Source organism: Melanerpes formicivorus, unplaced genomic scaffold (genome assembly GCF_026170545.1).
Source record: "Melanerpes formicivorus ecotype bairdi unplaced genomic scaffold, bMelFor1.0.p_v2 SCAF_28, whole genome shotgun sequence".
Lineage (NCBI taxonomy): Eukaryota > Metazoa > Chordata > Aves > Piciformes > Picidae > Melanerpes > Melanerpes formicivorus.
The window spans coordinates 1,635,602-1,662,360 of NW_027142380.1; the positions used below are offsets into that span (position 1 = coordinate 1,635,602).

The window sequence follows — 26,759 nt, forward strand, 5'->3', positions numbered from 1 at the left end:
AATATTTATATTGGATTCCAAATGCAAAATGTCCCTGTGGTAGAATTCATATTTTTAATGCCTGGTGCAATATTATTCCCAAGTGTAATGCCTGCCAGCAAGAAGCTAATAAAAATGTGAAATACAGAACACTTATTTTGTATTTTCTCTTTGTCTGGTGTTAAAAAAAACCCTAAAACCCCAAAGCTTGTTTTTCCATGCTGCAGAGTAACTCAGCTGCTTTGGTAGGGCTCCATTCTCCTCCATTACTGATGTGCTTTCTCCTTTCTATATCAATGAGTTGTTTCAGCTGTTAGGATAGCAAGATGGCAGGCATTTGTACTGGCTAAAGAGGCAGGGATAGGGGAAACAAGGAGCCTAAATACCTGTAGCTAAGTAGCATTACCTGGTTTCAGTGATTGTCAGCGATTTTAACTGTAGAGTGCATTTGCTGATGGTGTTTAACTCAAGCCATTCAAATTCTGTGGGTTTGCTCAACTTTACATGGCTGTTTCTGCTTGCCTTGGGCACTTTGTCATAGTTGTTTAATAGAATTTCTGGTTGTGCTCTAACTTGAATGCTGTTGGGAGTAAGGGAGTTGATAGCCATTTTGATGTATGGATCCACTTCTCCTGTGAGGTTCTTGCCACAAATGTTCCTTAATGCAACTGCTTTGCTCTCTGGGCTGTGAGAATGTAACAGGGGGTCTGGATTTCTATGGTAGCTGCTGGTTCCTGAAGGTGGGAGCTTTCCATCCCATTGCTCACTCAAAATGCCTGTCTCAAGGGTGTGTTTCTCTGTCATATTTTGTCCCTCCATCTTCATACCTTGCAGGGTTTTGGAATTTTGTACTAAGAGGCAGTGGGAGCTTTATTCTTCTTGCAGTGCGGGGGGAGAAAAGCTGAACTGATGAAGCTCAGGAAAAGCAGCACGTGGTAAGAAATATCTGTGTTAACTGGCATTGAATTAAAATCACAAGATGTTCTTTGCAGCACTTCATTTACTAGCAAATTAGTGACTGGCCTGGATCAGCCTGCCATTCTGTAATCATGAAATACAATAATTAGAGAAGCAGTATTCCAAATAATACTTTATTTGAGCTCAAGATTTATGGAAAGGCAGCATGAGCCTCTCTATTAATGGAAAAGCACAGTCTGCAGACTGGAGCTGGCATCAACTTTTATCTGAATCTTCATTACTCAGGAATAAGTGGCTCCTGAGCAAGTCAAGAACAGCTTTAATTGTCCAAACAAATACACTTTCTAAAATACTTAACAATCTAAGAGAAGAGACCAAGGATCATAATTTTACCTTCCTTGGATTTTTTTCCAGTAATGTGGTGGTTTTTTTTCCTTAAGGCACTGTGCAGTTATAACCCACTGAGGGGGGAGCTCATAATGTGCTTGTTGTGGTGGTGGTTATTTTTTTTCCCCCTTAATTGCCACATAGTGGATTTAGAAAAAGAACAAGAAAGCCAAGTGGTGTAGTTTTGATGCTATCAGGACACTTCAGGTTAAAACCCTCCGATCCCTAGGCTATTTCTGATTTGATTGCCTCGAAGCAGTGGGTAGCACTCAGAACTGTTTGGCTTCTGTCTGATTAAATGCAAATGGCTGGCAAAGAGTCTTATTTCAAACTTGTTGCAACTGCCAGTAAGCAACTGATTATTAATTCTCATTAGTCATTACTGATGCTTCATCAATGTGCTGCAGAAAGAACAGAAGGAAATGTGCAGCCTTCACTTAAGTCATGGTCTTCATAATTTTGATAGCTTGCTGTGTAGAAGTGGTTTCAAATACTTCTCGTAGGCTGGGCTCATCTGTTCAAAAAGGAAACGTGGAAAGAAGTATTAATGGTAATTAAGGAAAAGGCTATTATTTTTTTTTTAAGAATGAGCTTTGAAATACACATAACTAGACTGTGAAGAACAGCCACAAAGCCCAACCAAATAAAAATCCCCCCACAAACCCAAACAAGATAAAACCAAACCCTAAGCCATCAGCTACTTCAGCTACATGCAAGGGCTCTTTCCCTCTCGTATGTGCTGTCCTTCATAACCAGTGCACAATACTCATCCCAAATGGGGTAGCACAGTATTTAACTGCAAAAAAAACCAAAAAGTGCTTGGATTTGAATGTTTACTGAAGGCAAATTTTGTCTTCAGCTGGAGAATTTCAAAGGCTTACTGATTATCAGAGTAAAAACCTTGCTTCGGGCAAAATGAGTTTTCAAACAGAGCAATAACTATTTACATCGTGTAGGATTTTACGTTGCTCCACAATAGGGATGAATTAAGAAGTGCAAGTAAAGTGCTGAAGACCACAAAGGATGAAATTTTCCTCATTTAACATTTATACTTTCTGGTTAAAAATGTTTTAAAAGCCCAAGTATTGCATTAGTAGAAAAATCACAAGCGTATGGAAAACCCTGCAGTTAGCAGCCCTTGCAGCTGTCTGGTGGTGTTCCAGAATATGTCAATTATGTAAAAAGACTTTTATTTTAGCTTACTTTGTACTCTGCTTCAAGTTTTAAAAGCCAAACCACATGGGTGGCATATGACAGTCTCACTCCTTGGTACAAGCTCTAGTACTCTGGGGGCTGTAATGCAGCTGCCTGAGCTGAGACTTAGATGTGGCATAATTGGAGTATCGCAAATCATCATTTGGTGTGAGATACTGTGAATTAAAAGCTCTTATTCTCCTTTAATCTCTATTGCTTTTAGTAGAAGGAAAACAAACAATTTCTGCTCTGGCTGATGGAGAGGCCTGGCTGTAGCCCAGCAGCCATACCTGCTTGTTGGTGGGTGACTTCTGAGCCCACTCGTAAAGCCGCTGGTAAACTTGTCCATCGTAACTGCCGAGCGCAGAGTTCAGGCTCTTATCTGTGAAGTCAAAGGCATCCACTAGTGGCACAGCATCCTTTCTATGGAGCAGATGAAAGGCATTCATGTTACTGGAACAGGTCTTGCTTTGTAAGGGAGGAAAAGGCAAAGCTAAACTCAAAACTCAGTTGTCCAGGGTCCTCAGCCTAAAAAGTCTGAGCCAGTTTTCCCCCTTGCCTACACCACGGGGAAAATCCTGGTTGTTTTGATTCCTCAAGAGGCACATTCTACTAAGGCCCTGAGTAATTTAGGACACAATTTCATGTCAGGTGTTTTCTCAGCAGACTCTGCTAGTTCTTGCTTTTGGTTTTTGGCTTTTTTGTTTGGTTTTTTTTTTTTTTTCTGCTCTGTTTGCCTTACAAAATGGAATAAGGTCGCCACCAGACTGACATAAAGTGCTTTGCTGATCTCTAAACTTCATCTGCTTTTAAGTATTTCTATTACTTCACCGTGGGGTGTCAATGTCTTCTATTCTTTGTGTCTGTAAGAACAAAACAACCCTGAGTTGTCCCACGGTCAAATCTGACAGCAGTCAGCATCAGCGAGCTATTGCATAAGAACAAGTATGTGATGACAGCATCTCTGATGCAGGAGATAGTTTCTTTTCTCTCATCCTTCCACTATCCTAGGTGTAGAAAGTTGTACCACACTTGAGGTACAAGGATGAAAAGCAGTTTGCTCAAGTGTTGGCATTTGCACCTACAAGTTCCTTTTGGGGAAGGGCTCTCTGTGTCAAAGACTCAGCCTTTCTCTAATCCCCAGTCTGGGAACTGTTTGTATCCTTTCTCCTAATTGCAAATAACTGACTCTAATTACCCAGGTAAACACCCACTCCATTCTTGAATCCTGTTAACAAGGTATGGACTAACATGGAGAAGCTGCAGTGAATGTGTTTTGAAAATGTTGTGCTAACTTATGTTATTGCTTAACTTGATTTCTGTGATCAGCTCTGAAAATGCTTGCTGTTCAGCTCTTGACTATGGTGTAGGCTTGTTTCTCCCTACGTGGCCTAAGGAGAATGTTAAATTCATTAGCAGGTCAATTCTCTGAACCCTAAGTTAATCTGTCCTTGGAGAGCACTCAGTAGTGAATGATGAACTCTGTCAACAAGTTTGTGAGTGCTGTGGTAAGTTAAACTTCAGCTTATCTTGGAATTCACGTAGGTAGTAGTGAGTGGTGTCGAGCAGATGCATCTGAACTAGCCGTAGGCAGGATTGTTTGGGTACCACTTGCAACTCAGCCATGGCAACAGAGTAGGCTGTATTAGCTGTGGCTTAAGCAGATTTTGCAGTGTGATGGGTTGCTGTGTCTGCTTCCTGCCAGGGCTGCTCTGGGTACATCTTTTCATGCTTTTGCTCTGCCGCAAATGGTAGAATGAGCTCAGGATTTCTTGATTTTTATAATCTAAGATTTCATGTTGCAGAACATGAGCTGGGCACTTACGTCTGTTTTGCTATGAAAATGAGCTCTGTGTAGATGTTTCAAATCATTTCTAGTGCTGCCAGGCAAGGAAAATAAAAACTGAACAAGATCAATTGACTTTGGAGATGTTGCCATAGGTACAGCAGCACCATTTGGTATCTGTCACAGGGACAAACTGAATAGCTATGTATCTCCTCCCATGCAGGAGCAGCTCACCGAATGATAGGCAGGAGGTCTAGGTACGATGCTGTGACCATGTCCATTTGTGCTCCAGATATGTATCCATCATGCAAGAAGACTCCTGAATTTGAGAAGATCCCATGTAATGCAAAGAGGTCACAAAGATGTTTCATAATCTTCTGGATGCCAGCCTGGGTCTCGAGTTTTTCCACAGTTTCTGCAAAGTTTTTCACTGCAATGTAGTGGCAGTGAGCCTGGAAAACAAATGCAATCAACAGTGAATGCACCTCCCATCACTTTTTAGTAGGCCAAGTGACTCAAATGTTCTTGCAGCGAATATAAAACCTTTTCAGTTCCTTTGCCAGTCTGTATTCTTTGTCTATTGGTAGACCAGGCCTTTTGCATTCATGCCTTACAGGAACAGCAGAGGAGAGAATTGGGGTTGTGAATGGTCAGTGCTGCATTTGTAAACTCCAGAAAACCACTTCAGAAATCGTGGTAGTTACTTTATCTAAATATTTATGATGACTTCCTGAAAGAGTTTGTGTGATGGAATGGTTGTGTTGACTTTGGTATATTGGAGAAAACTCTTCTTGAAGACCTCAGGCTCATGGTATATTTGGCTCAGTGTCTATAGGGCTTCAGCTCTGAAAATGTCCATTGTCACAGGACAACCACCAAACTTCCTGCTTTTGTGGTTTAAAAAGAAATATTAATTCCTAAGTCAGACACCAGTAGAGTGCAGAAATATTAGCTGAGGATCAGAGCAAATGAAGCAAGCTGACTCCACCTGTTTGTAGAGGTGACTTGTGCTGGCATCACTGCAGATGGTTGGTACTGTTGGTATCTGTGTGAGTTTACTCCCACACTTGTACAGTTCTCCTCCCAGCTGTGGGTGTAAAGCATGGCACACCTGCACTGCAACTCTTCTTGCTGGCATGGTCAAGCAAGCCTTGTGTGGAGACCAACATGGACTACAGAACCTGCCTGAGAAGCTGAGTGTTTACTCAAGCAATTAACCTATGTGGAGTCTGCATCAAAGCCATACCCAGTGTCTGAGCCACTCAGCTGAGCACTGGCAGATATCAGTTCATCATATACCTGCTGTGCCAGTCGGGTGGCTGAGTTTCCAAGGAAGATGTGGAATAAGAAGTAAATACATCAGTGCCCCAAGAACACAGCAGGCTATCAATGGTTTAAAGTTACAGGGGAAGCTCAAGTGTTTGGGGTGACTTTTCCTCTCGATGAAGCATGTAAGAAATCTGAGTGCCCAGGGTCCACTTTCTGAGAAGTCCAGCAGCACAATCACCACTGCCAGTACCACAGCCAGGCCTCTGCATGTATTAGGCTTTTCAAAGTACTTTATTTTTGACTAGCTCTGTGTCTAGGTTCTCCTCCTTGCTTCTCAGAGAGCTGGATTGCAGTTCAGTCCAGAGACCTTGGCCACCCATTTGAGTGGGTGCAGGAAGGAACAGCTTGTTCAGGTCTGTGTGGGAAGTGCTGGGCAGAGCCTTTTCTAGAGGTAAGCTCCAATAGGAACATTTTGCTTCCGTTTCCACTAAAAATGGATTTACATTTAAACAATTATTGGGAAAGTAATTCTCAAAAGTAGCCTCCATTATTTTTGAGGCAATTACATGTTTGGTTTTTTTTTTCCCCTGTTTGTTTTTTCAAGCTTACAGCATTGAATACTTGCTGCTTCCAATGAGTAATTCGATGTTGTGGCTGCCCCCTCCCTGGAGCTGTTCAAAGCCAGGCTGAATGAGGCCTTGAGCAACCTGGGCTAGTGGAAGGTGTCCCTCTCTATGGCAGGGGGTTGGAACTGGATGATCTTTAAGTTCCCTTCCAACCCAAACCTTACTCTGTGCTTACTCTAACTGAAAATGGGGGGTGATGCATGACAGACAAGTGACCACACAAAATGCTGCTGCTGCTGAGATGAAGTCTGCTCCCTTACTCAGTGAGCTCTGGCTTTGAAGGACTGTAACTGTACTCGCTGGTATGAGCAGACCAACATTTCTGATGGTTTTGAAGGATATCAGCTGTTGCTGAGGAAGAGCTTAACTCTTCAAGGACTTACCTAATTGACTGACTACACTACAAAGGGGCTGTTCCCTGCTACGAAATAACCAAGAAAGTATCATGACTATTAGGTTTGTATAGGGTTCATTTTTCCCTGTCAGGGGCTTTTTGCTAAATCCATTTCAATTTGGATTGGCTCAGGCTGAATGGTAGATTGCAAGCAAGATGTTTTTCATTAAAAATTGAATGAATTTAAAATAAGTTGTGGATCTGTTTCAAAATCTTCATTTCCTTGGCTTAGGAAGAAAGGAAGGAAGGAAGACCATCACCCTAACTGTAGAGGAATCCTACTTAATTGCACATTAGAGAGTTCTGGGTGTTTTGAGATACTAAAGTATCAGTGGCTTTGGTTTTCATTTAAATTTGCTTTCTTTTCTGCTTAGTTCCCTCCTAACCCCACTTTTGGGGAATAAATACTGCTGTCCTGAGCCCACTTCAGCTGAAGGCAGCTAATCCACGTGAACTGGGAGCTAGGGTTGAATCTCTTATTAAATTGACTTTGATTTGATTTTTCTTTCAGTAGTAATTAACATTCCATTTATCACTGCTTTTTTTGTTGTTGTTGTTTTTTTTCCCCCTGCAGTTATGTTTCCTTGTGAGAACAGCAGATGTAAGAAATACCAGGCATGTTTCACCCTTGCTGTGACTCCACCAGCTTCCAGCAGGGTGGCTCTGGGGAGGCTTTGTCTGCAAGCCAGAAATGCTGGATTCTTGCAAAAAGGTGAGCACTGGCGAGACACCATAGGTTCTTGTTACAGGAGATGGGAGGTGTGATTCTGCTAGTAGTGGCAGCATAACCATGAATGGTTTTGTTTGGGGTTTTTTTTCACCTTCCTTTCTACTCCTTCTAGTCTTTTTCTGCCTGGCTTATTCAGGTGGCAAATTCTCCGTATGGGGAATGCTTCTTACGATTTTTCCACCATGCAGACCACAGTGGTGCCCTGGTCTTTGTAGTGTCACCTAGGTGCTAACAAAACCAATAAACAGCAGTGAGGCTTTAAGCTAATGATGCTGTTTCTGTCCATATTGTATCATAAAGACAAACATGAAATAAGCAGATTAAAACTTGCTAACCTTTGCAGCTTGTGCCAGCTGCACTGTGCACTGGTTCCACGCGTCGTGCTTCTTGACTCCAGACTGAATCAAATCCTGTAGTTTAGCTGCTGTGCTGCTTACAAGTCTGGAAAATTGGAAAAGCATATTGTGTATGAATATAGCAGCCCACATGCACTCATTTCACGCTCAGACTTGTATGTGATCATATGGCAAAATGGCATTTCTGACATTTGAAGTTATTTACACTCAGTATGAGTGAACTTAAGATTATGTAAAATCTTAAGTACCAGCTGGGAGAAGCATCCAGACCACCCCAGCACTGAAGGGTTTCTGCCTTCTCAGCTTCCAGGGTAGTTCACCAGGGTATCTTGCTGGATTTTTCTTGAGTTGTATGCATGTAAGGAGAGTTTGCAAAACTAAATAAAGTTGTGATAGTAGACCGATGTTACATTATGTTTCCACTTTTCTACACAGATCCAAATCCTGTTCCCATTGACATCAGCTTTATTTTCACATTGATTTGAGTGACAGCAGGGTTGTCTCTTTACCTGGTTTTCAGAGAGGGCATCTATATGGCCTATAACTTTGCACATAACACTAATGAGACCACTCATGATACCATTTTTACTTGTAATGAGTAGTTCAATGTGTAGTTGTTCCAACTACAGGCAGAATGGGAGGCTGTTTGTGGTGTTCACTGAAACAAACATCAGTTCACAGGTATGTGAAATTTTTACTTTCTGGTTAGAATTGCACAGGGTCCAGGGCTAAAGGTTTTACTGGATGGCAACACAGTGATTTGGTCTTGAATGGTGCCATCAGCTCAGTATAGAATCAGCTCTTTTGAATATAGTTTTAAGCACATGGCTTAAACTTCTCATGTTCTGGATGTAAAGGCTTCATATTGAGCATTTGCTATGGCTGTTAATCCTCTGTGAGTCTTTCTTTTCTTTGTCTGAAGCAGATGATATTGATTCTTGTGTAAGTTAAGTTATTTTACTTCCCTTTAAAGCAAGGAAGAAGGTGAGCTCTTAATGCATTTCTGATGTCAGAGAAACCTCATCTCCCATCCTCCATACTGACCTGGCTGCCATGTGTTGATAGGCCTCAGTGTAAATATCTGCACTGAGAAAATCCAACTTGTTCTTGGCTGGACACTTCCTGGGTTTCACTGCAGCCAGGTAAGTGACAGATGGTGGAACAGGCTGGCCAGCACTGGCTGCCATGAAGCACTTTATCAAGAACCTGGGAAGAGGGTAACAATCAGAGCAGGGTATGGTTGTGATCCACATGCAGTAAATGCTCATGCAAAAGGTGTGACACAACTGATCAGCAGTCCAGAATGGACTTGAACAAGGAATGACCTTTTGTTTTCTGTGTTACTCACAGTCATTTGATCTGTGGTCTCAGGGGTAGCCTGTACCATATTTCGTGCTACAGCAATCTGTAGTAAGGAATTTTTAGGAAGAAACTTGCTGTGGCTGTTAGCAGTCTCAGCAGCAGAGTGGTTAGATACATTATCAACTTCACAGCCTCAGTCTTAATGCTGTGGGAGTCCTGATGGTGGTTTGGTCTTACCCTCTGTGATCCCTAACATGCAATCACACTGTTGACAAACATGAGACACTTTCTTAGAGCTAAACTCATTCCAAGAAGCATTCCTCACTCCCTCTTTTGGCACCTCTGCTATGACCTAGACTGACTAGCTCTGGAAGTAAAAGATTACAGCATTTCTCTTGGCTTTGCTATTGATCTTGCAAGTAAGGAGTACAGAAGTGTCTGCATGCAAGCACAGAGCTATGTGGTAGCACCTCTGTCCCTGGGAAGCACATTGCTTTTCTCCTTCTAGTTAAAACACACATTATTAAAAGTTCAAGCAGCTGTGGTTTTTCTCCTGTATTTCATCTACTCTGGATAATCAGTAGTCTGTGTGTTTGGAGGCAAGCAGTGCTCTTGGGAGTGTGACTCATCTACTTTCAGTATCCAGTAACTTTGCCTTCCCTGAATCAGCCTCACTTCACCAATATCGTGTTGCATCAGTTGCTTAGAAAATGAACCACAAAACTTGTGTAGCAGTGCTTTTGCTGCACTACTAGGCAAAGAGGAAAATGAGGTTATGCAGAACACCACCTGCATATATCCCAAACCCAAAAATAGAAGAGATAATCTGATTCCCACACACCTCTATGCCTGTGAGACAGAAGACTTGAATAGTTTGTGTCCTGAGCTGTATTTTTAGAAGGTGCTGTGAGAAAGGTGTAGCTGGTTTTACTGGTTTTGGAGAAGTGGTAGAGGCTGAATAAATTAGGGGGGAGGGTTTTAAATGAACAGATTTGAATTGTTACCTGGCAGTTTGCAGGAGCAAAATGGTGTTTTCCCCTTCATAAATACAAGAGGCAAGTATTTTAGTATACAAGGAAGGGAGTCCACTCAGCAAGGAGTAACCATGTCCTCCGCAGGCCCGCAGGCAGATCTCCACTGCTGAAGTGCAGTACTGAGTAATGACAGCTTTAAAGCCTGAAGAAAATGCATGGAGCTGTTTTAAACAAACAAACAAAAAGGCAGACTGTTAATGGTCAAGTGTTCTGAAGTGATCCTCAGAGGAAGTTTCCTATTTTAAATTCTGAGCCATTTCTGGGTATGAAATCCCTGTCAGGTCTTCCTTTGCCTGTGGAGGTTACCCGCAGCTCCCTGAGCCTGGCCTTTGGTTTCTGCCTGGCAGGCTGCATGCCCTCATGCTGGGCATGCTGTGGTCAGTTTATGCATTTTTGGTTGTTTTTTTTTTCTCAACCAGCAGTGGCTTTGGCTGCCCTTGTTCAGAGTGTTTGTGTTTCAGGCTTCCAGTTGCATAATCTTCTACCTAAAATGTCACTTTTTCCCTTTTGGCTTAGAAGTGAGTATTTGTACGTGCATTTGTAGATGAAGTTGTGAAATAATGCTTTGTGCCACCAGCTGCTTGGAACAAGGCTTTCATCAAACCATCATGCTTTTCAAGGACTTTTCACTCTGCAATAGTTCCCAAAACAAAGAATTGGGGGCAGTAAAGCAAAGGAAGTTGCTGACTGGTTGTGGACCTAGGACATGTCGTTCAGTTTCTTAGTGCTTCCTTTTTCTCCAGTCACCTACTGATGCTTGTCTAGGAATGCTTGTCTAGTTTGCTAAAATAGTTTTGATATTTAGAGATGAGAAGTGCTGTACAAGCTAATCCTGCTGCAGCTCACCTCTGGCAGCATGTCAAAGTTGTTCTTCTGGATCTCTCTGTACCCGGTGTCAAATAGCTCCTGCAGGTAGTCCTTGATGAAATAAAAGGCATAGGCTGCTGCCAACTGGGGCAGCAGTTTCTCTTGCTGAGTCTGGTAGTCGAGGATTTTTGCTTCCTGTGCACTGTTGGAGGATAGCTGATGAAGTAGGGGAAGTGCAGACATGGACATACCCACTGATTATTTACCCATCGCACAATGAAACCCAGTATTTTTTGCTATCAAGCAGCAGTATGTGAACAGGACTGAGCTGATGTCCTGGCAGCAAATCTGCCCAGCTTGTCAAGCTTTTAGAAAAGCAAACACAACTATGGGGGAAAAAAAAGTGGTTTTTCTGCTGTTCTGGTGAACCAGCCTAACAGAGTAGAAAAAGCTCTGTGTGATTGGTTGGTACAGAGCAGGGACAGGTACTGTAGGTAAGGATGAAGCCTTCAAGGACAGCAAGTTTTAAGGTGTTACAGTGGAAATGGTGGTACTACCCCCTGAAACACTTCTGCTTTTCAAACTGAGTCTTTGTGGCCTTGGGTGTAGATAGATTTCTGTGAAACTATTTGAGTCTAAATTATTTCAAGCTTTCTGAGTTGTTTTTTTTTTTGGGGGGGGAAGTTCTTTACCACTTTGGTTAGTACAATGAGGACTTCAAATGATGGAATTGGTTACTACAGTGGTTCAGCATGCTGCGCTCATGTTTGGCTTGTGTTTGAACCAAACCATGTTCTCGCTTTGGAAAGGAGTGTTAAGTGGAAATTTTGGAAAGCCATTCAAATGAAAATATCTATCTAAAAATTAACAGAGATTCTGAGCAGACTAATACAATGCAGTGTTATCAAGTGTGGATACTGGAACTGTGGATATTGGAAGGTACATTAATGTTGTGCCCACTAGAAGGATGCTAAGAGTACGAATTCAGCAACTTGTCTGCCTAGTCTGGATTCTGCTAAGTTATGCAATTACAAGGGAAGGCCACTTATAAGAAAAATAAATTGCTTCTGTGAACCTCTGAGCTAATCAAATGATGAAACTTCTCTTAGAAAGAACTGTCAACATTCCCTTGTACTTTGACTGAAGCACGTTAATGTAAATAATGGGGAAGCGTGTTTGTAATACCCTGTCGGGGCCAGGCAACAAGCCAGCGATGGGTTGAAAGATAAGGTGAAAAGCTGAAATACAGACTGGTGTGGGCTAACAGGGTGTCCTGTCCCCTCCCACTGCTGCAGGCTGGAGTGGCATTACCCAGGCTTTAGCTTGGACTGCCGGCGAACCACGGAGTATCGGATGGCGATGGTGCAAGCCTTCATGGTAGGCAGAATAACCTCATCCGAGAGGAGGGAGATGCGCACCGAGGTCATGGTGAAGTAATTAATCTTCTGTGACCCCCATCTCACGTAGCTGCCATCTGGTTGAACCTAGAGCGCAGAGAGAGGATCTTAGATGCCACACTCTTCAATACTTCAGCACTAGGATGGATGTGTGACCTCTGTGCATAGAATAAAATGGACATCAAAATCCTGCACTGAATGCAAAACTAAGTATTTTTATGTATGATGGGTGAAACCTACCCATTGGATGAGGCAAACTCTTCCTGCTTCTGGCTCGGGGGACACCTTATTGCTCTCTACTACTACCTGAAGGGTGCTTGTAGCCAGGTGGGGGTCAGTCTGCTCTGTGATGGTTTAACCCACCCACATTAACAAAAGCTTGACATACCCTAAAACTGTCACATCCACTCTCAGGCAACCAGTGACAGAATGAGAGGGCAGAGTCTCAACCTGCCAGGGCAGGTTTAGTCTGGATGTTAGGAAAAACATTCTTCATAGAAAGAGTGACTGGCCCTTGGAATGGGCTGCCTGGGGAGGTGGTGGAGTCGCTGTCCCTGGAAGTGTTTTAAAAAAAGAGTGGATGAGGCACTTAGTGCCATGGTTTAGTTGATTAGATGGTGCTGGGTGGTAGATGATCTCAATTAGATGATCTGGGTGGACTTGATGATCTCTGAGGTCTTTTCCAACCTGGTTAATTCCGTGATTCTGTGAATGAGGTTCTGCCTGGCCTGTGATCCCCAAGATTGGAATGTGAAATCCATCACAAGGAGTTTCACTGAGGATTCAGGTAATTTCTGCCACCACGAAGACTTGCACCTCAAAGGAAGAATTCTGTCCTAAATTTAGGCAGGTTCCTGTTGTCTCTCTGGCTGTGTGATGCGAGTCTGACAGACGAGTCTGTGAAGTGAGCCTGTACATACCTCACAGAACTTGCTCAGCATGTTCTCCCTGGGGACACGCACGTTCTGCAGCATGAGGAAGCCGTTGTCAGTATGCTCAAAGTTCATTTTGGGACCAATATCTCCTGCAATTATGCCTGCAGCAGGAGAAACCACAGCCTGCTTACTTCCACTTGCACTTTTTTCTCCCCATTTTGGGTCAGGCTGGGGATCTAAAGGGTGGGCAAGTTCATCCCTGCTTCTTCCCCAGTATGGATAATCTTGCCTGAGTGAGGAAACAGGCATTCAAATGCCTTCTGGTAATTTGTTTGGGTGATCCATCTGTTCCATGATGGCCAGGGTCAGAATGAGGGGTTAATGACCACCTGCTCAGAGCAGCCCAGGCTTCTGGTTAAGAGGGCTTGATTGGGATATGTCAGAGGATAGGTTAAACCTTCCTTTTTATTTAAAGGTTGGGATTAACAGTAACTATGCCTTGAGTACCTGTCTTGGTTTGGGTTTGGCAATTTTAAGTCCCTCTTCTTGTGATCCTGCTTTGGCAGGGCGGGGGCATTGGACTAGATGATCTCTAGAGGTCCTTTGCAGCCCCTAATATTCTGTGATTCCTGGGCTCCATGTTTTAGGAAACATTTAAGAACACAATAAGCAGAGCACCTGCAAAGTGCTGCAATGCCTGGGGCTGTTTACCTGGGCAGAGTGAATGGTCCTGAAGGCTTCGTATCTGCACGATGAAGGGATGCACACCATAGCACTTCCCCTGGACGTAGAGCTGAGCAAAGGCCACTGTGTGAGTTGCTGACCTTCCCACTGAGAAATAAAACAGCCCCATTGCCTTAGGACAAGGCATAGTACAAATACTTCCACAGTTAACAGCAATTGGTGCCTATTAGGTCTTGCTAACATACAGATCAGCATAGGTGTGATCCACAGATACTGGAAGATGAAGATTGCCTAAATCTGTCCTCTGAGCCTGCTCAGAAGTTGCATCATCCTTCTGCCTCTGCTACCTGTGAGACTTGGGTGAGCATTTGCATCATGCAGTGCTGCAAGAGTGAGAAGTGCTGTAGCTATTAGAGTTACTTTCTGTGAAACACTTCCTGAAGCAAGCCTTACATTTCATGCTTAAATCCTTTGTGCTGAGACTAGCTGATGACTTGAATCCTTTATGCTGATGACCTCCCTGCAGTTTTTGGTCATCTGGTATTATTTACAAAGAAGAGAAGATTGATTCCTGCAGAGGCAGGACTTTCCCTAAGTGAAGTTCTCCAGCCCTGCCACTCAAAGGCTTTTGACAGATGGCGGTGGCTCTCTTCTGGCCTTTGAACTCGTACAAAACCCTTTGTTCTCTTACTTGCTTCTTGATGTCTGCATCTCTTATTGAAGTCCTCTGCTATCACCTGGTCCTCAAACATAGAGCTTGAGCAGGGTAGTCCAAATAATTGAAGGAGGCAAATGAGCAAAGCCAAAAATATTTTGTGTGGTACTTACTGTCTCCAGGCCACCACTTCATGGCAGAGATCTTTGGTGTGTTCAGTATAAACTCCTGAGTAGTGATATCAAAGACTGCTGTTGTTTCCAAGCCCTGAAGGTAAGTTCCTTTAAAAAAATATTAAAAGGAATTGTGGTGTATCATAAGGGGGGAGAGAGAGAGGGGATCCCTGGAGCTGGTTTGGCTATTACCAGGGCTTTCTGGTTTACCCTTCTGGAGAGAACTCTAGGACGATGCTCCCAGTGACCCCACACCATCTCCTGAGCTACATGATACTTAGACAAGCTGCCTGGCTCTTGGTGACAACCATCAGCTTGGGCAGACTGCCTGGCTGATCCCCTCCATCAATGCTGACTGATAGCTACTTAACCAGAAGCCTTCCCCCTCACTCATTCTTTTTTCCACACTGGCAAAACCAAAGCCAGTGCATCTCTATCCTGCAGAGGAATGCTGAGGACACGAACCTTTAACAGCCACACCCCTCCCCTAGTGAACTATGGACAGCTTGCACTACATTCCCCTGAGCATCAGGACTTGATCCTTCCATCCTACAGAAATGCTGTGTTTTCTCTGCAGCTTTACCGTGCCCCAGTTCAGTCTGGGCGTAGCTTCCAATGAGCTGATGCTGGCTGGCGAGAGGAATCCATTTGGCAATCTGTTTGTCAGAGCCCAGCATTGAAATACTTCTCATGAAGATACGGTGAAGGAGGAATGCCACGTCTCCTGCCACTGCCCTGCACAGAAGGCACAAGGGGTTACAAGAGGAAGTTCCAGGGATGTGATGAATGAGGCAGTGACACTGTGGCGGTCACCAGGCAGTGGCACCGTTGGATTTCTGTGTTGTTGTACCTGTCTGGCTTCAACAGGGTACTGCCACAAAGCTGCTCTTCCAAGCTGCTTTTGTGTCCCTTCTTTCATAATGTAGATTGCTTAAGTGTTTAAGCTCATTATTTCACTTCCTCTGAAGGAATTATCAGTTGAGTAGCACATGCTGAGCTCCTAAAAGCACAGCCCAGCCCCAAAGCTGTTGTATCAAAGCTTCATATCTTTGTTCTGCTTCAGAGTTTGTGGAGCTTTTTAGAATAGAAGAAACCAGGTTGGAAGAGACCTTCAAGATTATCATATCCAACTCATCATCCAACACCATCTAATCAACTAAACCATGGCACCAAGCACCCTCTCAAGTTTCCTTCTAAACACTTCCAATGATGGCAACTCCACCACCTCCCTGGCAGCCCATTCCAATGGGCAATCACTCTCTCTATGAAGAATTTCTCCGGATTTAAGCAATGTTTAAGGCTGAAAAAAAACCAACCCACCACCCTACCCTAAAATGCCCAAAGCCAGGCAATTCTCTGTGGGACACATTACACTGAATCACATATGTAGACATCTGAGACCTGCACTTCCTGAACCTTCCCATTCCAGGGAAGTACTTCAGTATATTTGGTTCATTCCTATATTGCTCCCTGGGTGTTTGCTGTCAGTGATCAATACTGGGGTTCATGGAGATTTAACCTGATTTGAGATGGGATTTTGTCATGGAAAATGTCTAATACATCCTTGTAACACCTGGTTTATTTGCTGGTCAGTTCCATCACCATAACCCAGGTAACAGGGCTGTGTACATCCTAAAAAGCAGTATGCAAGAAACTGCTAATGGGAGCCTGGGTACAGCAACTTCCATGGGGCTAATCAGGAATGTTTCTTTTAAGTTTCTTTTAATGTGTGTGAGAGAGAGAGAGAGAAATCCTAAGAAAAAGGAATATAGTTCTTCCTCTTGGGATTTCTCAGAATATGGTTGAGTCACCTCACAGATAAAAGTGTGTGTGCGCTCATAAAAATAAGTGGCTCTGCTCTTCTCAGTGGCTTGTATGGCTGTTAGCATGTTGCTTTACTGCAGTGCTCCATGAGCATCTCATTCTAGATGGATACCTTTTATTATTAACCAGAGACTATGACCTTTCTGTCATATCAACCATGAGAGAGAATCAGTCACACTGAAAATGTCGGGGGGCAAAAATAGGAACAAAGAAGTTAAAGGGGAATTGCTTTGACAGAACAATACTTAATGAACTCTTGGCAGCCTGTCTAGAAATAATGTTACTTTAACTGCAGTTCTTGTAAGCTGGTTTTTAAATGTGTGCAAGGGGTTCATCGTGGCTGGCACCAGGACTTTGTCACTAAGAGCTCAGTGCTCACCTGGTGTTTCATCAGAGAAGAGCTGCCCTGCCAGGCAGCTGTGCTCTTAATCCAGCAAAATGAGGCAGCATGCGGCTGGCCCCTGGCATCAGGGGGCCTGATAAAAGCAAGTCTCAGTGGGAGAGGTGGCTGAGTTCTGTCAGGTTTAAAAATCTGATGTGTTTTATTATTATTACTTCCCCCCCTGCAGAAGGAATTGAGAGGTGCTTTTTATTGGGAATTTAATGATCTGGTCCAAAGAGCTGTAGATGGAAGCTTTCCCCCCCTTTATCAGGACCACTCACTGTAGGCAGCAAAGAGCTTAGCATAAAAAAAAGATAATCTCATATGATGAAATACTGGGAAGTGACTTTGAACATCAGCAGTGATTTGTAAGGTGTGGGCATTGCCCTTTTGAAGGATGCTTTTGAATTTGCATCTTCTGAGTGGCTACGTAACCCCATCACACTAACAGTGTGCAGTGGGCAACAGCAAGCTGGTACTAGTAAAGGGGGAAAGAAAAAGGGGCAAGCAAATGAAAATGTGGAAGCTCAACCCTATACAGAGTGTTGAGACATGTTTTTGTAAGGAAAAGATTGTGAAAAATACTTTATTCCATTTACCTACAAATTAAGGTTTAGGGTTCCTCCCCCCCCCCCCTTTTTAAATATCATATGGGTTTTCTTCCAATTCTGGTCATCTGCTACCCCTCACACATTTTTAAATGTGAGAGCTGCAGCACAGGTAAAGAGCTTGCCAGGGTGGAAATATCATCTTGGGGATAGGGAGTGCTGTGATGTGTCATGCTGTACCTGTGATAGATCACCTCCCTGATGTGTATCATCCTCTTCCCTTTTCCTGAGCATGCTGCTCAAGTGAAAACCTGCAGTAAATTTGCATCAAAATCTTGTCTGTCAACTGTTGGCCTCTACCAACCACTGCTAGAGCTGATTCCTGTTGGCATACAAAACTTCTAACAAACAATTAGTTGTACCTTTTGTTTAGAAAGCCCAGACAAACATAAATCACCTGTAAATGTACTTATACTCAGGTCCATCTTCAGTCCACCCCATCTCATGCATCTTTTTCTGGAGGTGAACAGCTTTTCTGACTGCTGCTTCATATCTCTCATTCTGGCTCTGGAAATACTGATTTTCTCTGCTAAACACAGGGTCACTTTCGATGGCTTCAACTGCAAAGCAACACAGAAGAGTCGATTCTTCTGGAGCTGGGGAGCATGGGCAGAGCTGGGGTTGTGCCTACCAGTGCTGTGATTTTCAGGGTGACTGCAGGCAGGTTTTATTTTAATAGGGCTGCCTGATCCTGAAAAACAGCAGGTTTGGGGAAGGAAGAGAGGAAGGGGACTGAATGAGCCTAAGAGAGGTCTATTGAGTGAAAATAGTGACCCTGCAGGTAGTCACTGTCACTGTCACTGTAGGGCATCAGAGGTGACTTTGTGCCTCGGGTAGAAAATGCTGTGGATCCCTGTCTGTAACTGCTGTTCCCATGCATCAATAGCAGCAAGAGCTGTCTTTTGCCTGGAGACTGGCTAAGGGCTGGACCTGCTGGATGTGCTGCTTGGCACCCATGCTTCAGCTCAGGACGTTACCAATCCTGCACAGCATTGTGAAGCTTACTTGTTCTATGTCAGCCTGAATGATCCTGCTGCTTTCTTTTTGCTTTAAAATGTTGGGTCCATTCACATTTAAGGCTGAACTCCACTTGCACCATGACGTGTGCAATCCCAGTGTCCTGTGCTGCTTTCACTGACAAGGATATAACATGGATGCATTTATAGAGACAGATTATTTTCCCCCTGTTCCTTCAGAGCACACAGTCATTTTTTGGCATGCCCAGTGTGAGTGAGAGCAGTGCAGCCTGGCTGAGCCAAGACACAAGTAATTTCCCACTTGGATGAGCCTGATGTGCCACGAAGGGTCACCAGGACTACTGGCTATGGTCATACACCATGACAATTGGCTGCAGTTCATGCATGGTGTGCATTGCTGCCCAGCAGAGTTAGCCCTCACACAAAGATGCTCACCTGTGGGAGCATTTCACCTGTCTTTCTATCCCAGTTTAGCCAGTCTTACAAGAGGTAGGGGGGATGGAAGCATGGAGAAAGGAAAGTTTCAGACAGCAGGAGCAGCTGTGAAGGAGACATGTTGATTTACACTAACAGGGGATTCCATCTCCATGCTCCCGTGAAGAGATAGCAAATACTTGGGGGCACAAAACCTGTCGTGCCGCACAGGAGAAGCCGAATCAACGGGGATGTAGGCATGTTCTGTACCAGCCTGTGGCCAAGGAATGTGTAAGGTTCACTCACCCACTGCCCTCCGTGTCCGAGTGTTCTCCACACCACCATCCATCCAGGCTGTGAGCTTCTCCACACTGAAGGAGGCTGTTTGCCTCTCACTGGCAAGGTCGGGATTCACGCTGCCAAGGACGGAGCCGTGCAAGTCCAGCAGAGCCATCCTGGAGGCTGAGCTGCTCTGGGGAGGCACAGGCTGTGAGTACAGTGAGGTGTGGTTTCAGCAGCCTGGCCAAGATGCTCTTTCTGCACAGGGGTTGCACAAGTATTTAACCACTGTTTTGTCCTCACTGCAATGAAATGGATGATAAAAATTTAAGGCACTTTCAGAACTCAAAATGCAGGGTTTATGATCATTTCTTTTAAATGTAAAATCCCTTTCTTTCACCAATCTGTTCCCAGTGTTTTATGAGAAGTTACTGCTGGAATATCCAACAACTACGCGTTAATGTTTAAGGGAGTTTCCGACCCTGAACCCATGCTTCCCTATGCTGGGTGCAGCCACTGCGTGCACCGTGGGTTGCCGCAGAGACTGACAGGCACTGCCCCTGCTGCCACAGCCTCCTTCCCGCAGGGCCCTACTCAGCTCCTGCCCTCGGCATTCCCATCTTCGGAGCATTTGTTGCAGGATAGTAGTAACGAAAAAAACCCAAAAGGTGTGATGTGTGGGAAGAAAGACGGATTTCCCTTGGAGAGGCTGCCTGCCTCTCCGAACTGTTTTTAATACTGAAGCTATGTAAACTCTGGTAACTCTTGCATATATGTTCCTAATTCCTTCTTTTCTGATATTCGGACTCTTAAATGAAGGTGTCTCAGTGTCCTGGCAAGAACAGCGTGCTGAGCACACAAGGCTGAAATAAGCCGGAGCTGCCCTTGAACCGCCCGATGGAGTACCAGGACAGGCTCAGCCGCCGGCTCCCGCTTCCGTGAGGTAGCGCAAGGCAGACCCGTCTGTCTGTCTGTCTGTCTGTCTGTCTGCGCCTTTCGAACGCAACCGCGCACTTACCTTGTCCCACGCGTCCTACGGGAGCCGTCCAGCTATCGCCCTCCTGCCTGGGCCGCAGCTTCCCCCGGCCCCGCTGCAGGGACCTTGTCCCCGGGGCCAGTACAGCTTGGCCCAGCCCCTGAGCGTGTGCGAGTGCGCGGCAGGCTGCCGGGGCCCAGCGGCCTCTGCGCCTCCCGGGCTCAGGGTGCTTAGGGTGCCGCTGCTCCCGCTGCCGGGAGCGCCGCAGCCGCTGCGCTCTGAAAATGACATTTTCCTGTTCTCTCTTCAGGCTGTTTGTGCCTCTGAGGCTGCGCTTTCAGCTCTCACCGAGGAACGTCCTGCCCTTCTCCCAGGATTTTTAATCGATTTTTCTTTGTAGTCTGCTCAGGATAGAGGAGAGCTTCCTCGGGCTCTCACTGCCCTTTGCCTGCGGTTTTGACTTGCTCGGGGTTTTCCCGGCTCGGTTATGGCCCTCCTCGCAGTTTGGGGTGCAAGCCAGGAGACTGGGGATGTGACTGGCAGGCTGGGTCATAGAATCAGTAAGGCTGTAAAGAATCTCTTAAGACTATCAAGTCCACTTGTCAGCATACCACCACCATGCCTACTAAACCGTGTCGCAAAGTGCTATGGGAGCACACAGGGCAGTGGGAGGTTGCCACGGAGTGTGTGCTGCCTTCATCTCCAGCAATCCTGCCTGCAGGCTGTCCTGGTGCCTCAGGGCAGGAGCTGTCAATTTCCCCCTCCCAGGCTGTATCAGAAAGAGCCTTTCCTGCCCACAGCGCATCGATGTCTATGTGCTGTGGCTTCAGACTTGTCTCTTACTGGAAACTGCTTTACCAGGCAAGCAGTTGAAATGGGCAGAATTCACTGTACTGTAGAGTTGCTTTAACGTGGGAAGTTAAAGAAGGGATGAGAAATCTGATGTAGACTTATATAACTATAATTTTAAGCTTGAGCCTGAGTGAACCAAGCCCAGAAGTCATGAGAAACAGCAATAAATCAGTTGACTGTAATGCAGTGAATGTATTCATGGGCAGTGGATGTTGTTGTTAGGGATGAGTCTGCTAGATTAATGTGGCTCTGTCATCCTGCTAGAGCAATAAGGTGTCATATGGACGTGCTGCTTGGCATTCAGGTCCATACAGCACAGCACCACATCCTGGGGTGACTTGGGCTTGCCAGCACTTGGGAGGCAGTAACATCTTTCTGAAGTATTAATGGGCTTTCCCTGTTTGCTCTGCTATGTTCTTCTGCTGGAGTCAGAAGCATTGTGCCTCGTGCTTCCTGAGCACTGTTTGAAATTGTACTGGCAGGTCCAAGTCTTCTGAAGGAAGAGTGAGGGAAAACAGGTTGGAAGAAACCTGTGCCTGAACCTGTTTGCAACCTGATGTTTATGCAGGCTCATATTCAGGCTGGTTTGGGTGCTGTCTGAGTGGGTCATTGCCAGGTCTGTCTTAGGGGATCTGAGGACCCAGCAAACCTTCTCATGCCTGCAGGGTGCACAGAGATCTCATGGGCTGTGGTAGGAATCATTACAAATCCCCAGGAACACCTGGTTATGGTGTGTTGGAGCACCCCACAATTTTTATGTTGCAGATAATGTTACTCTTTTCTCCATTCCCATAAGCCTGGATATCCTTAGTACCACATCTGACTCACAAGTTTCCTATGATGTGTTTATTAACGTTGTGGTTAGCCTGTGGCAGTTTCAGATAATTTTGAGACATTTTCTAAATATAAAGAAATACCTAGAATAGGCAGAGGAGAGTTCTTGAGAAGGGATGTTCAGCAAGAGCCAGTCTGGGTACTGCTAGCCTGAGGAAGAAATCAAAAATTTGCCACTTCTGGGGCAGTAATGGGAAGTAAAGCAGGCAGTAGAATATAAGGGTTCCTTATCAGGAAATTAAACTGCAGCAAACTATCAAGGAACACTTCAGGAATGAGTGCATAGGAAAAGAGACTTCAGCATGACCTGGATAAATTGCAAAACAGATACTGAAAACTCTGTCAGTTAAGAAAAAAAGAAGGGGGGTGGGGGTGGGGGGGGGAAAGAAAGTAGAATCCAGGCAGTGTAGTACTTTGTGCATAGCTAAAAGCCAGCATATCTTTAAAGAACAGAAATGATTGTCTGTTCCTGTCTTCCACGGAAAAGGAACTGCCATGATATGAAAGACTGCTTTGGCATCTGTGTGTGAGAGGAGGTATGTGATTAGTGTAAGCAGTCTTGCAGCATAGCCCCTGGAAACCTTGCTGGTTGGGGCTGTGAAAGGTTGATAAAGCATTTTACAAAGCTTTGCCTGGTCTCATGTCTCACCAAAGGCCACTCTCTCTCCAGGCGAAATGTTTCTCTTTGTGTGGTTTGTGCCAGGAAATGAAGAACACAACTTGCTGTGGTAGGGTAACAAGTGAGCTGTTGTTACAAGTGGCAACAAGGTGGGAAGATGGTTTGGAAACCTGACCCGAAGAACAGGTTTGGTCAGTGAGCCCTCACCCCTGATGCCACAGGGTGTGGGTGGCAACCCCAGTGGATACCTGGTGTCAGAGAGACACATCCAGGCACCATCTCTGCTCTTTTCCTGAGTGGGAGGTAGGCATCTTTGCTGTTAAGGATATCAGTAATCAGACAGAAAAGTTCTTTCCTTTGCTTTGCAGCCTTCAGGTTTAGACCTGGCTTTCAGGGAACATGGGGTGTGTGACCTGCATGCATGAAGCAGCCTCTCTTTTCCTGTCCTATTTTCCTTTTCCTATTTAATCTGTGGTCTACGGCTGCTGCTAAAATGCTTTTGAAACGCTTTAAAGTGAGTAATGAGGTGTGCTTATTAGTGGGAGGAGAAATTCTCAGTTCAAATCTGAGCTTGAAAGTTAAATCCAAGAGCTTTGTGGGTCTTACCCACACCTGTGGACATCCGTGGCCAGTCAGAAGTCAAACCTAGGGAAGTTTCAGTGCAGAAAACTTGATTCCACAATTGAGTAAATTGAGATGAAATCTGGGGATAAGCAGCACTGGGTGCAGATGATGAAAGCAGCTTGTCGATGAGTAAGTTAACACAGCAGTAACAAAGGTGTTGCTGTCAGACTCCACTGAGTTTTATGCTTATTCCATTTATTTGGCTGTTCTTGTGGAATAGAGCAAAATGTACAATCATTGTTTAGTTTATTTCTTCAGCAGTGTCCACATTAAACAGTGTGAGTTAATTAAGTAGAGTTGCATGACATATTTTTATGGAAATGCATAAACACCAACACAGAATACAGACAGTACACCACATAGGCAACATACACAGTGCAAAAACTTACCTTCCATCAATACTCTGATAACCTTTTATCTTCTGGATACATCACCTTTATTCAGGAATGGGTTTTAGGGATGTTGGGAAGAATTTATTTAAAAGAGACACAAAGATATCCCAAAATCTTCCTGGTGATGCCTATACTGATAGGTTTTTGGGTGCCACTTCCATGCTGCCACGCCATGAAGCACAAGAGCATTGGTGAGAGCTGCACAGGCTCTGGGTCTGGGCCCATCCAGAAGGCAGTTGCCAGTGTGCAGGGGTGAGAAGAGCTGTGCTGGCAAATGTTGTGAATTTTAAGCCAATGCTTGAACAGTACAAGCATAATTTCCCATGTGCCATCACATGGAGCCTGCAGTTCATGCTGGGGACAAAGTATCTTGTGCCCCACTGTGTGCCGTTGGCTGCTACAGCCCATGTTGGCCCCCTGGGAGCTGCCTTTGCTGAGTGCTTGCAGCTAGTTTGGAGGGTCAGTGTGTGCATGTGTGGCTGGGTCCTGGCTCACAGCCTGGGGGATCCCAGCGGGCAGCCAGGTCAGGGCTTTCTGCTGTCTCTCCACTGCTGGAGGAATTTTTTGTGGCTTTATTAGCTCATCCCAAGTTAGGACAGTATGACTTGGCCCTTCCTTTCCCTACTGGACACCTGCTGAAAATGACCCAGATACCCCTTAGCTATCACGGACTGCATTGGTGTGCAGCCTCATTCAGTGCTTGGTGAGCACTAAATCATAACCTTGCTTATGATTTGTTCTTTTCTTTTTCCCATGTATATTTGTGTGTTTGAGTGCAGCAAACTATTTTCAACTTCTCTTTGCTGAACTGAGCACTCATCTTACTCAGACCTCACTAGACTTGCGTAAAAGCCCCCATCCCAGCCTGGGTGTGCTGATAACACAGATTTCACTGGTGCATATGGAGTGACAGATTGCCTCTCCTGGAGTTCATTTCCATCTGTGGCAAAATTACAAATTAATTTGCTGAAATTTGTTGAGCACTTTGATCAGGATTACTTAACCTGTGCCACAACCCCTCACAAAACACCAGCACAGTATTTCTGGCTTGTTATTTAAACTGCTGTTACCAGTGGAGTGTCACACTGCATTCTTTACAGCTGGGTACAAGCATCCTTAGCAACACCTTTTTTCTTTTTTTCTTGGAGAAATATGGCTCCTTTTTTTTTCTTTTTCCCTCCTCCCTGACAAAAAGGTTTGATTCTTTGTCTTCACCATGGTTTTGATCATAAACCCAAATGAAAATCTTCACAGTTAGAAAGGACATAATAGATCCTTCCAGGTAGTGACCATAAGCATTGGATTTCACAGAATCACCAAGGTTGGAAGAGACCTCAGAGATCATCAGGTCCAGCCTGTCACCACAGGCCTCATGACTAAACCATGGCACCTCTGAAATAAAAGCTTGTTTCAGGTTGGGCTTGCTGATCCTTGAGGTCTTTTCCAACCTTGTTGATTCTATGATTCTATGTTTAGAGTAAGCATGATGAGCAAGGGGCTTAAATACTACTGCAGAGACATTGCTGTGAGATGGGGCTCTCAAAGACTTAAATAGAGTTGAGGGCTTTTATAGTCTAAGATGTTGTAGAAGTCCCATACCCCTATCACTGCTCTTGACATGAGGTGTGGCACAGATGTTTCCTTCAAGCTGCCAGGTTGATCTGAAGTGAAATACCCCACTGGTACAGGGAGGCTAGGGAGTGGATTAGTAACTTTTTAATAAATATGTGATAAAAGCCCAGTTTCCCTTAATGTATGGATGGATTCACTGAAGATGTGGATAGTAGATATTGTTTAACCAAGTGTTACTTTCCCAGCTGACTAGGTCCCATTGAGGGTTGCCATTCAGGAGCCAGCGTTCCAAGGCAGTAGGTGAGTTGTGATGTTTAGGCTTTGCAGCAGGGCTGATGTGAGAAGAAAGAAGCTGAAATCTTCCTAAAGGTACAATTTTCACTCTGGATATGGACACCTCAGGACATGGGTGCTCTTATAAGTGCAAGTGCACTGTCTATCTCAGCTTTGCTGCACCAGCAGCAAGAAGATTTTTAACTTCACAAAGTGGCAGTTGAAATGAGGCAGCTCTGACCCCTGGAAAAGGGAATGATCATATTGACAAATAGTTTTGCATCAGCACCTATGTGCCCTGTAGCCCGTGGTGCCTGCCAATGCCAGCTATGGGCAGGTGGTTAACAGAACAATGGCCTGATCCCATCATGACATTATCACATTAACCACCTCTCAAGCAGAGGACATTTCTTGTGGGTCTCTATGGTAGCACATGTCCAGCTGCTGGGTGATAGGCTGAAGCCCAGCAGTCTGGGGCAAGAAGCAGCCTGTCTGTCTGCTACATCTGTAGGGATCTGCTCCCTGTTCATTGAATGCTTCCATGAACACTCATGCTGAAAACAAGCAGCCCTTGCTTTCTGCACAGTGTTTGCCTCTCACTTGGGGCATAGTCCAGTGTATTTTCTGTCTGATCATGGAACTGCCAAAGACAAGTTCAAAATGCAATTTAAAGGTGCTTGTGAGGAGCAGCTGTACCTGCCTGTGCTGCAGTGGTATGGGCACACAGAGTTGGATGTTTCTAATAGTATGGGTGTGCTGCTGGGACATGCAGCCTTAGCCAGGCTTGACCTGCACACTGGTGCAATATGGGTGACCCTTGGGAAAGCTGTTATGGTCACGTGGGCTGTTCTCAGCAATATGCAGATTGTCCCTTTCAGTTACCATGCCAGGTTTCCAGGAGGGTCTCTAGACCTGCAGCTTCCCTCCTGTCACCCCATGCCTGGCAAACCTGCCTCCAGGAAGAAGCAGGGGTCCCCCAAACCATCCCTCCACAGATTTCCCTTGCTTAAACAGACTTCTCTGGCTTAAACAGTCACTGTGTCTCAAGGGTTAACCAAGAGTTAGCTGGAGGTTAGCATGCACCCACAATCTGGGGGTGTGGGGTGGGGGGTGGGATAGCATAATTTCTCTCCATATCTCCTTGTGTGAGTACTTCTTCAGTGAATACTGCACCTTTTCCACAGTGATACCTTCCTGGGCTGGGAAAACCTTTTTTGTGCCTTCTGCTGGGGCAAGTGTTAATAACCATAAGCAACCCCAGTGATGCATCCATGAATGTCCACCATGTACAGAGACATCAGCATGTGTGTGTAAGCGCCGGCCTTGGTAGGATCTCTGCTGGATGCTGGCAGAAGCTATGCTGCTTTCTCATCCCCAATCACTGTCGATGTTCTTCTCAGGTTTTCCTTGACTTTAATGAATTCTGGTTCATGGTCTTCCTGCTTCTCCTGCTCTTTCTCCAGCTGTAAGAAAGAAGGGCCACTATTATCTGTGCATGCCAAAGGACAAAAGTTCATTAGCTACATCATAACTGTGGGCTTCATTATTGCTGAGTGTCCAGTCATTA

The 26,759-nt window shown here is 44.9% G+C and overlaps 2 protein-coding genes and 1 long non-coding RNA gene across 4 annotated transcripts in view; 1 reads left to right on the forward strand and 2 right to left on the reverse strand.

Annotated features, from left to right (window-relative positions):
• Window positions 1-1,417: 1,417 nt before the first annotated feature.
• On the reverse strand, window positions 1,418-20,179 carry ACOX2 (acyl-CoA oxidase 2). Its single transcript, XM_068154228.1, has 15 exons — window positions 20,069-20,179; window positions 19,078-19,352; window positions 17,778-17,940; window positions 15,150-15,301; window positions 14,567-14,674; window positions 13,766-13,885; window positions 13,100-13,215; window positions 12,094-12,266; window positions 10,822-10,984; window positions 9,946-10,136; window positions 8,684-8,845; window positions 7,619-7,724; window positions 4,499-4,716; window positions 2,769-2,901; window positions 1,418-1,798 (listed from the first exon to the last, which is right to left on the reverse strand). The coding sequence occupies exons 2-15, from the start codon at window positions 19,223-19,225 to the stop codon at window positions 1,736-1,738; spliced, it is 2,016 nt and encodes a 671-aa protein (XP_068010329.1). The 5' UTR covers window positions 19,226-19,352; window positions 20,069-20,179; the 3' UTR covers window positions 1,418-1,735.
• On the forward strand, window positions 19,534-21,092 carry LOC137449099 (uncharacterized). The gene is made up of 3 exons (XR_010989310.1): window positions 19,534-19,718; window positions 19,870-19,993; window positions 20,337-21,092. It is a non-coding gene; the product is annotated as an uncharacterized lncRNA (long non-coding RNA).
• Window positions 21,093-23,129: 2,037 nt separating this feature from the next.
• The window catches only part of FAM107A (family with sequence similarity 107 member A), a 32,706-nt gene continuing 29,076 nt past the window's right edge, over window positions 23,130-26,759 (reverse strand). For both annotated transcript variants that reach the window (XM_068154235.1, XM_068154234.1), the window contains one exon: window positions 23,130-26,655. In XM_068154235.1, coding sequence (XP_068010336.1) covers window positions 26,548-26,655 — 108 coding nt within the window. In that variant the 3' untranslated portion in view covers window positions 23,130-26,547. The remainder of the gene's footprint in view (window positions 26,656-26,759) is intronic.

What these genes read in the sequence shown, in the direction of transcription:
- ACOX2 (XM_068154228.1), bottom strand. Translation starts at nt 19,225, where the DNA reads ATGGCTCTGCTGGACTTGCACGGCTCCGTCCTTGGCAGCGTGAATCCC. An exon ending in CAGTCCAAGCTAAAGCCTGG is followed by an intron (nt 10,985 to 12,093) that starts GTAATGCCACTC and finishes ATCCTCCAACAG; the next exon opens with TGCACAGGAAGCAAAAATCC. An exon ending in TATCAACACATGGCAGCCAG is followed by an intron (nt 7,725 to 8,683) that starts GTCAGTATGGAG and finishes CCAATTTTCCAG; the next exon opens with ACTTGTAAGCAGCACAGCAG.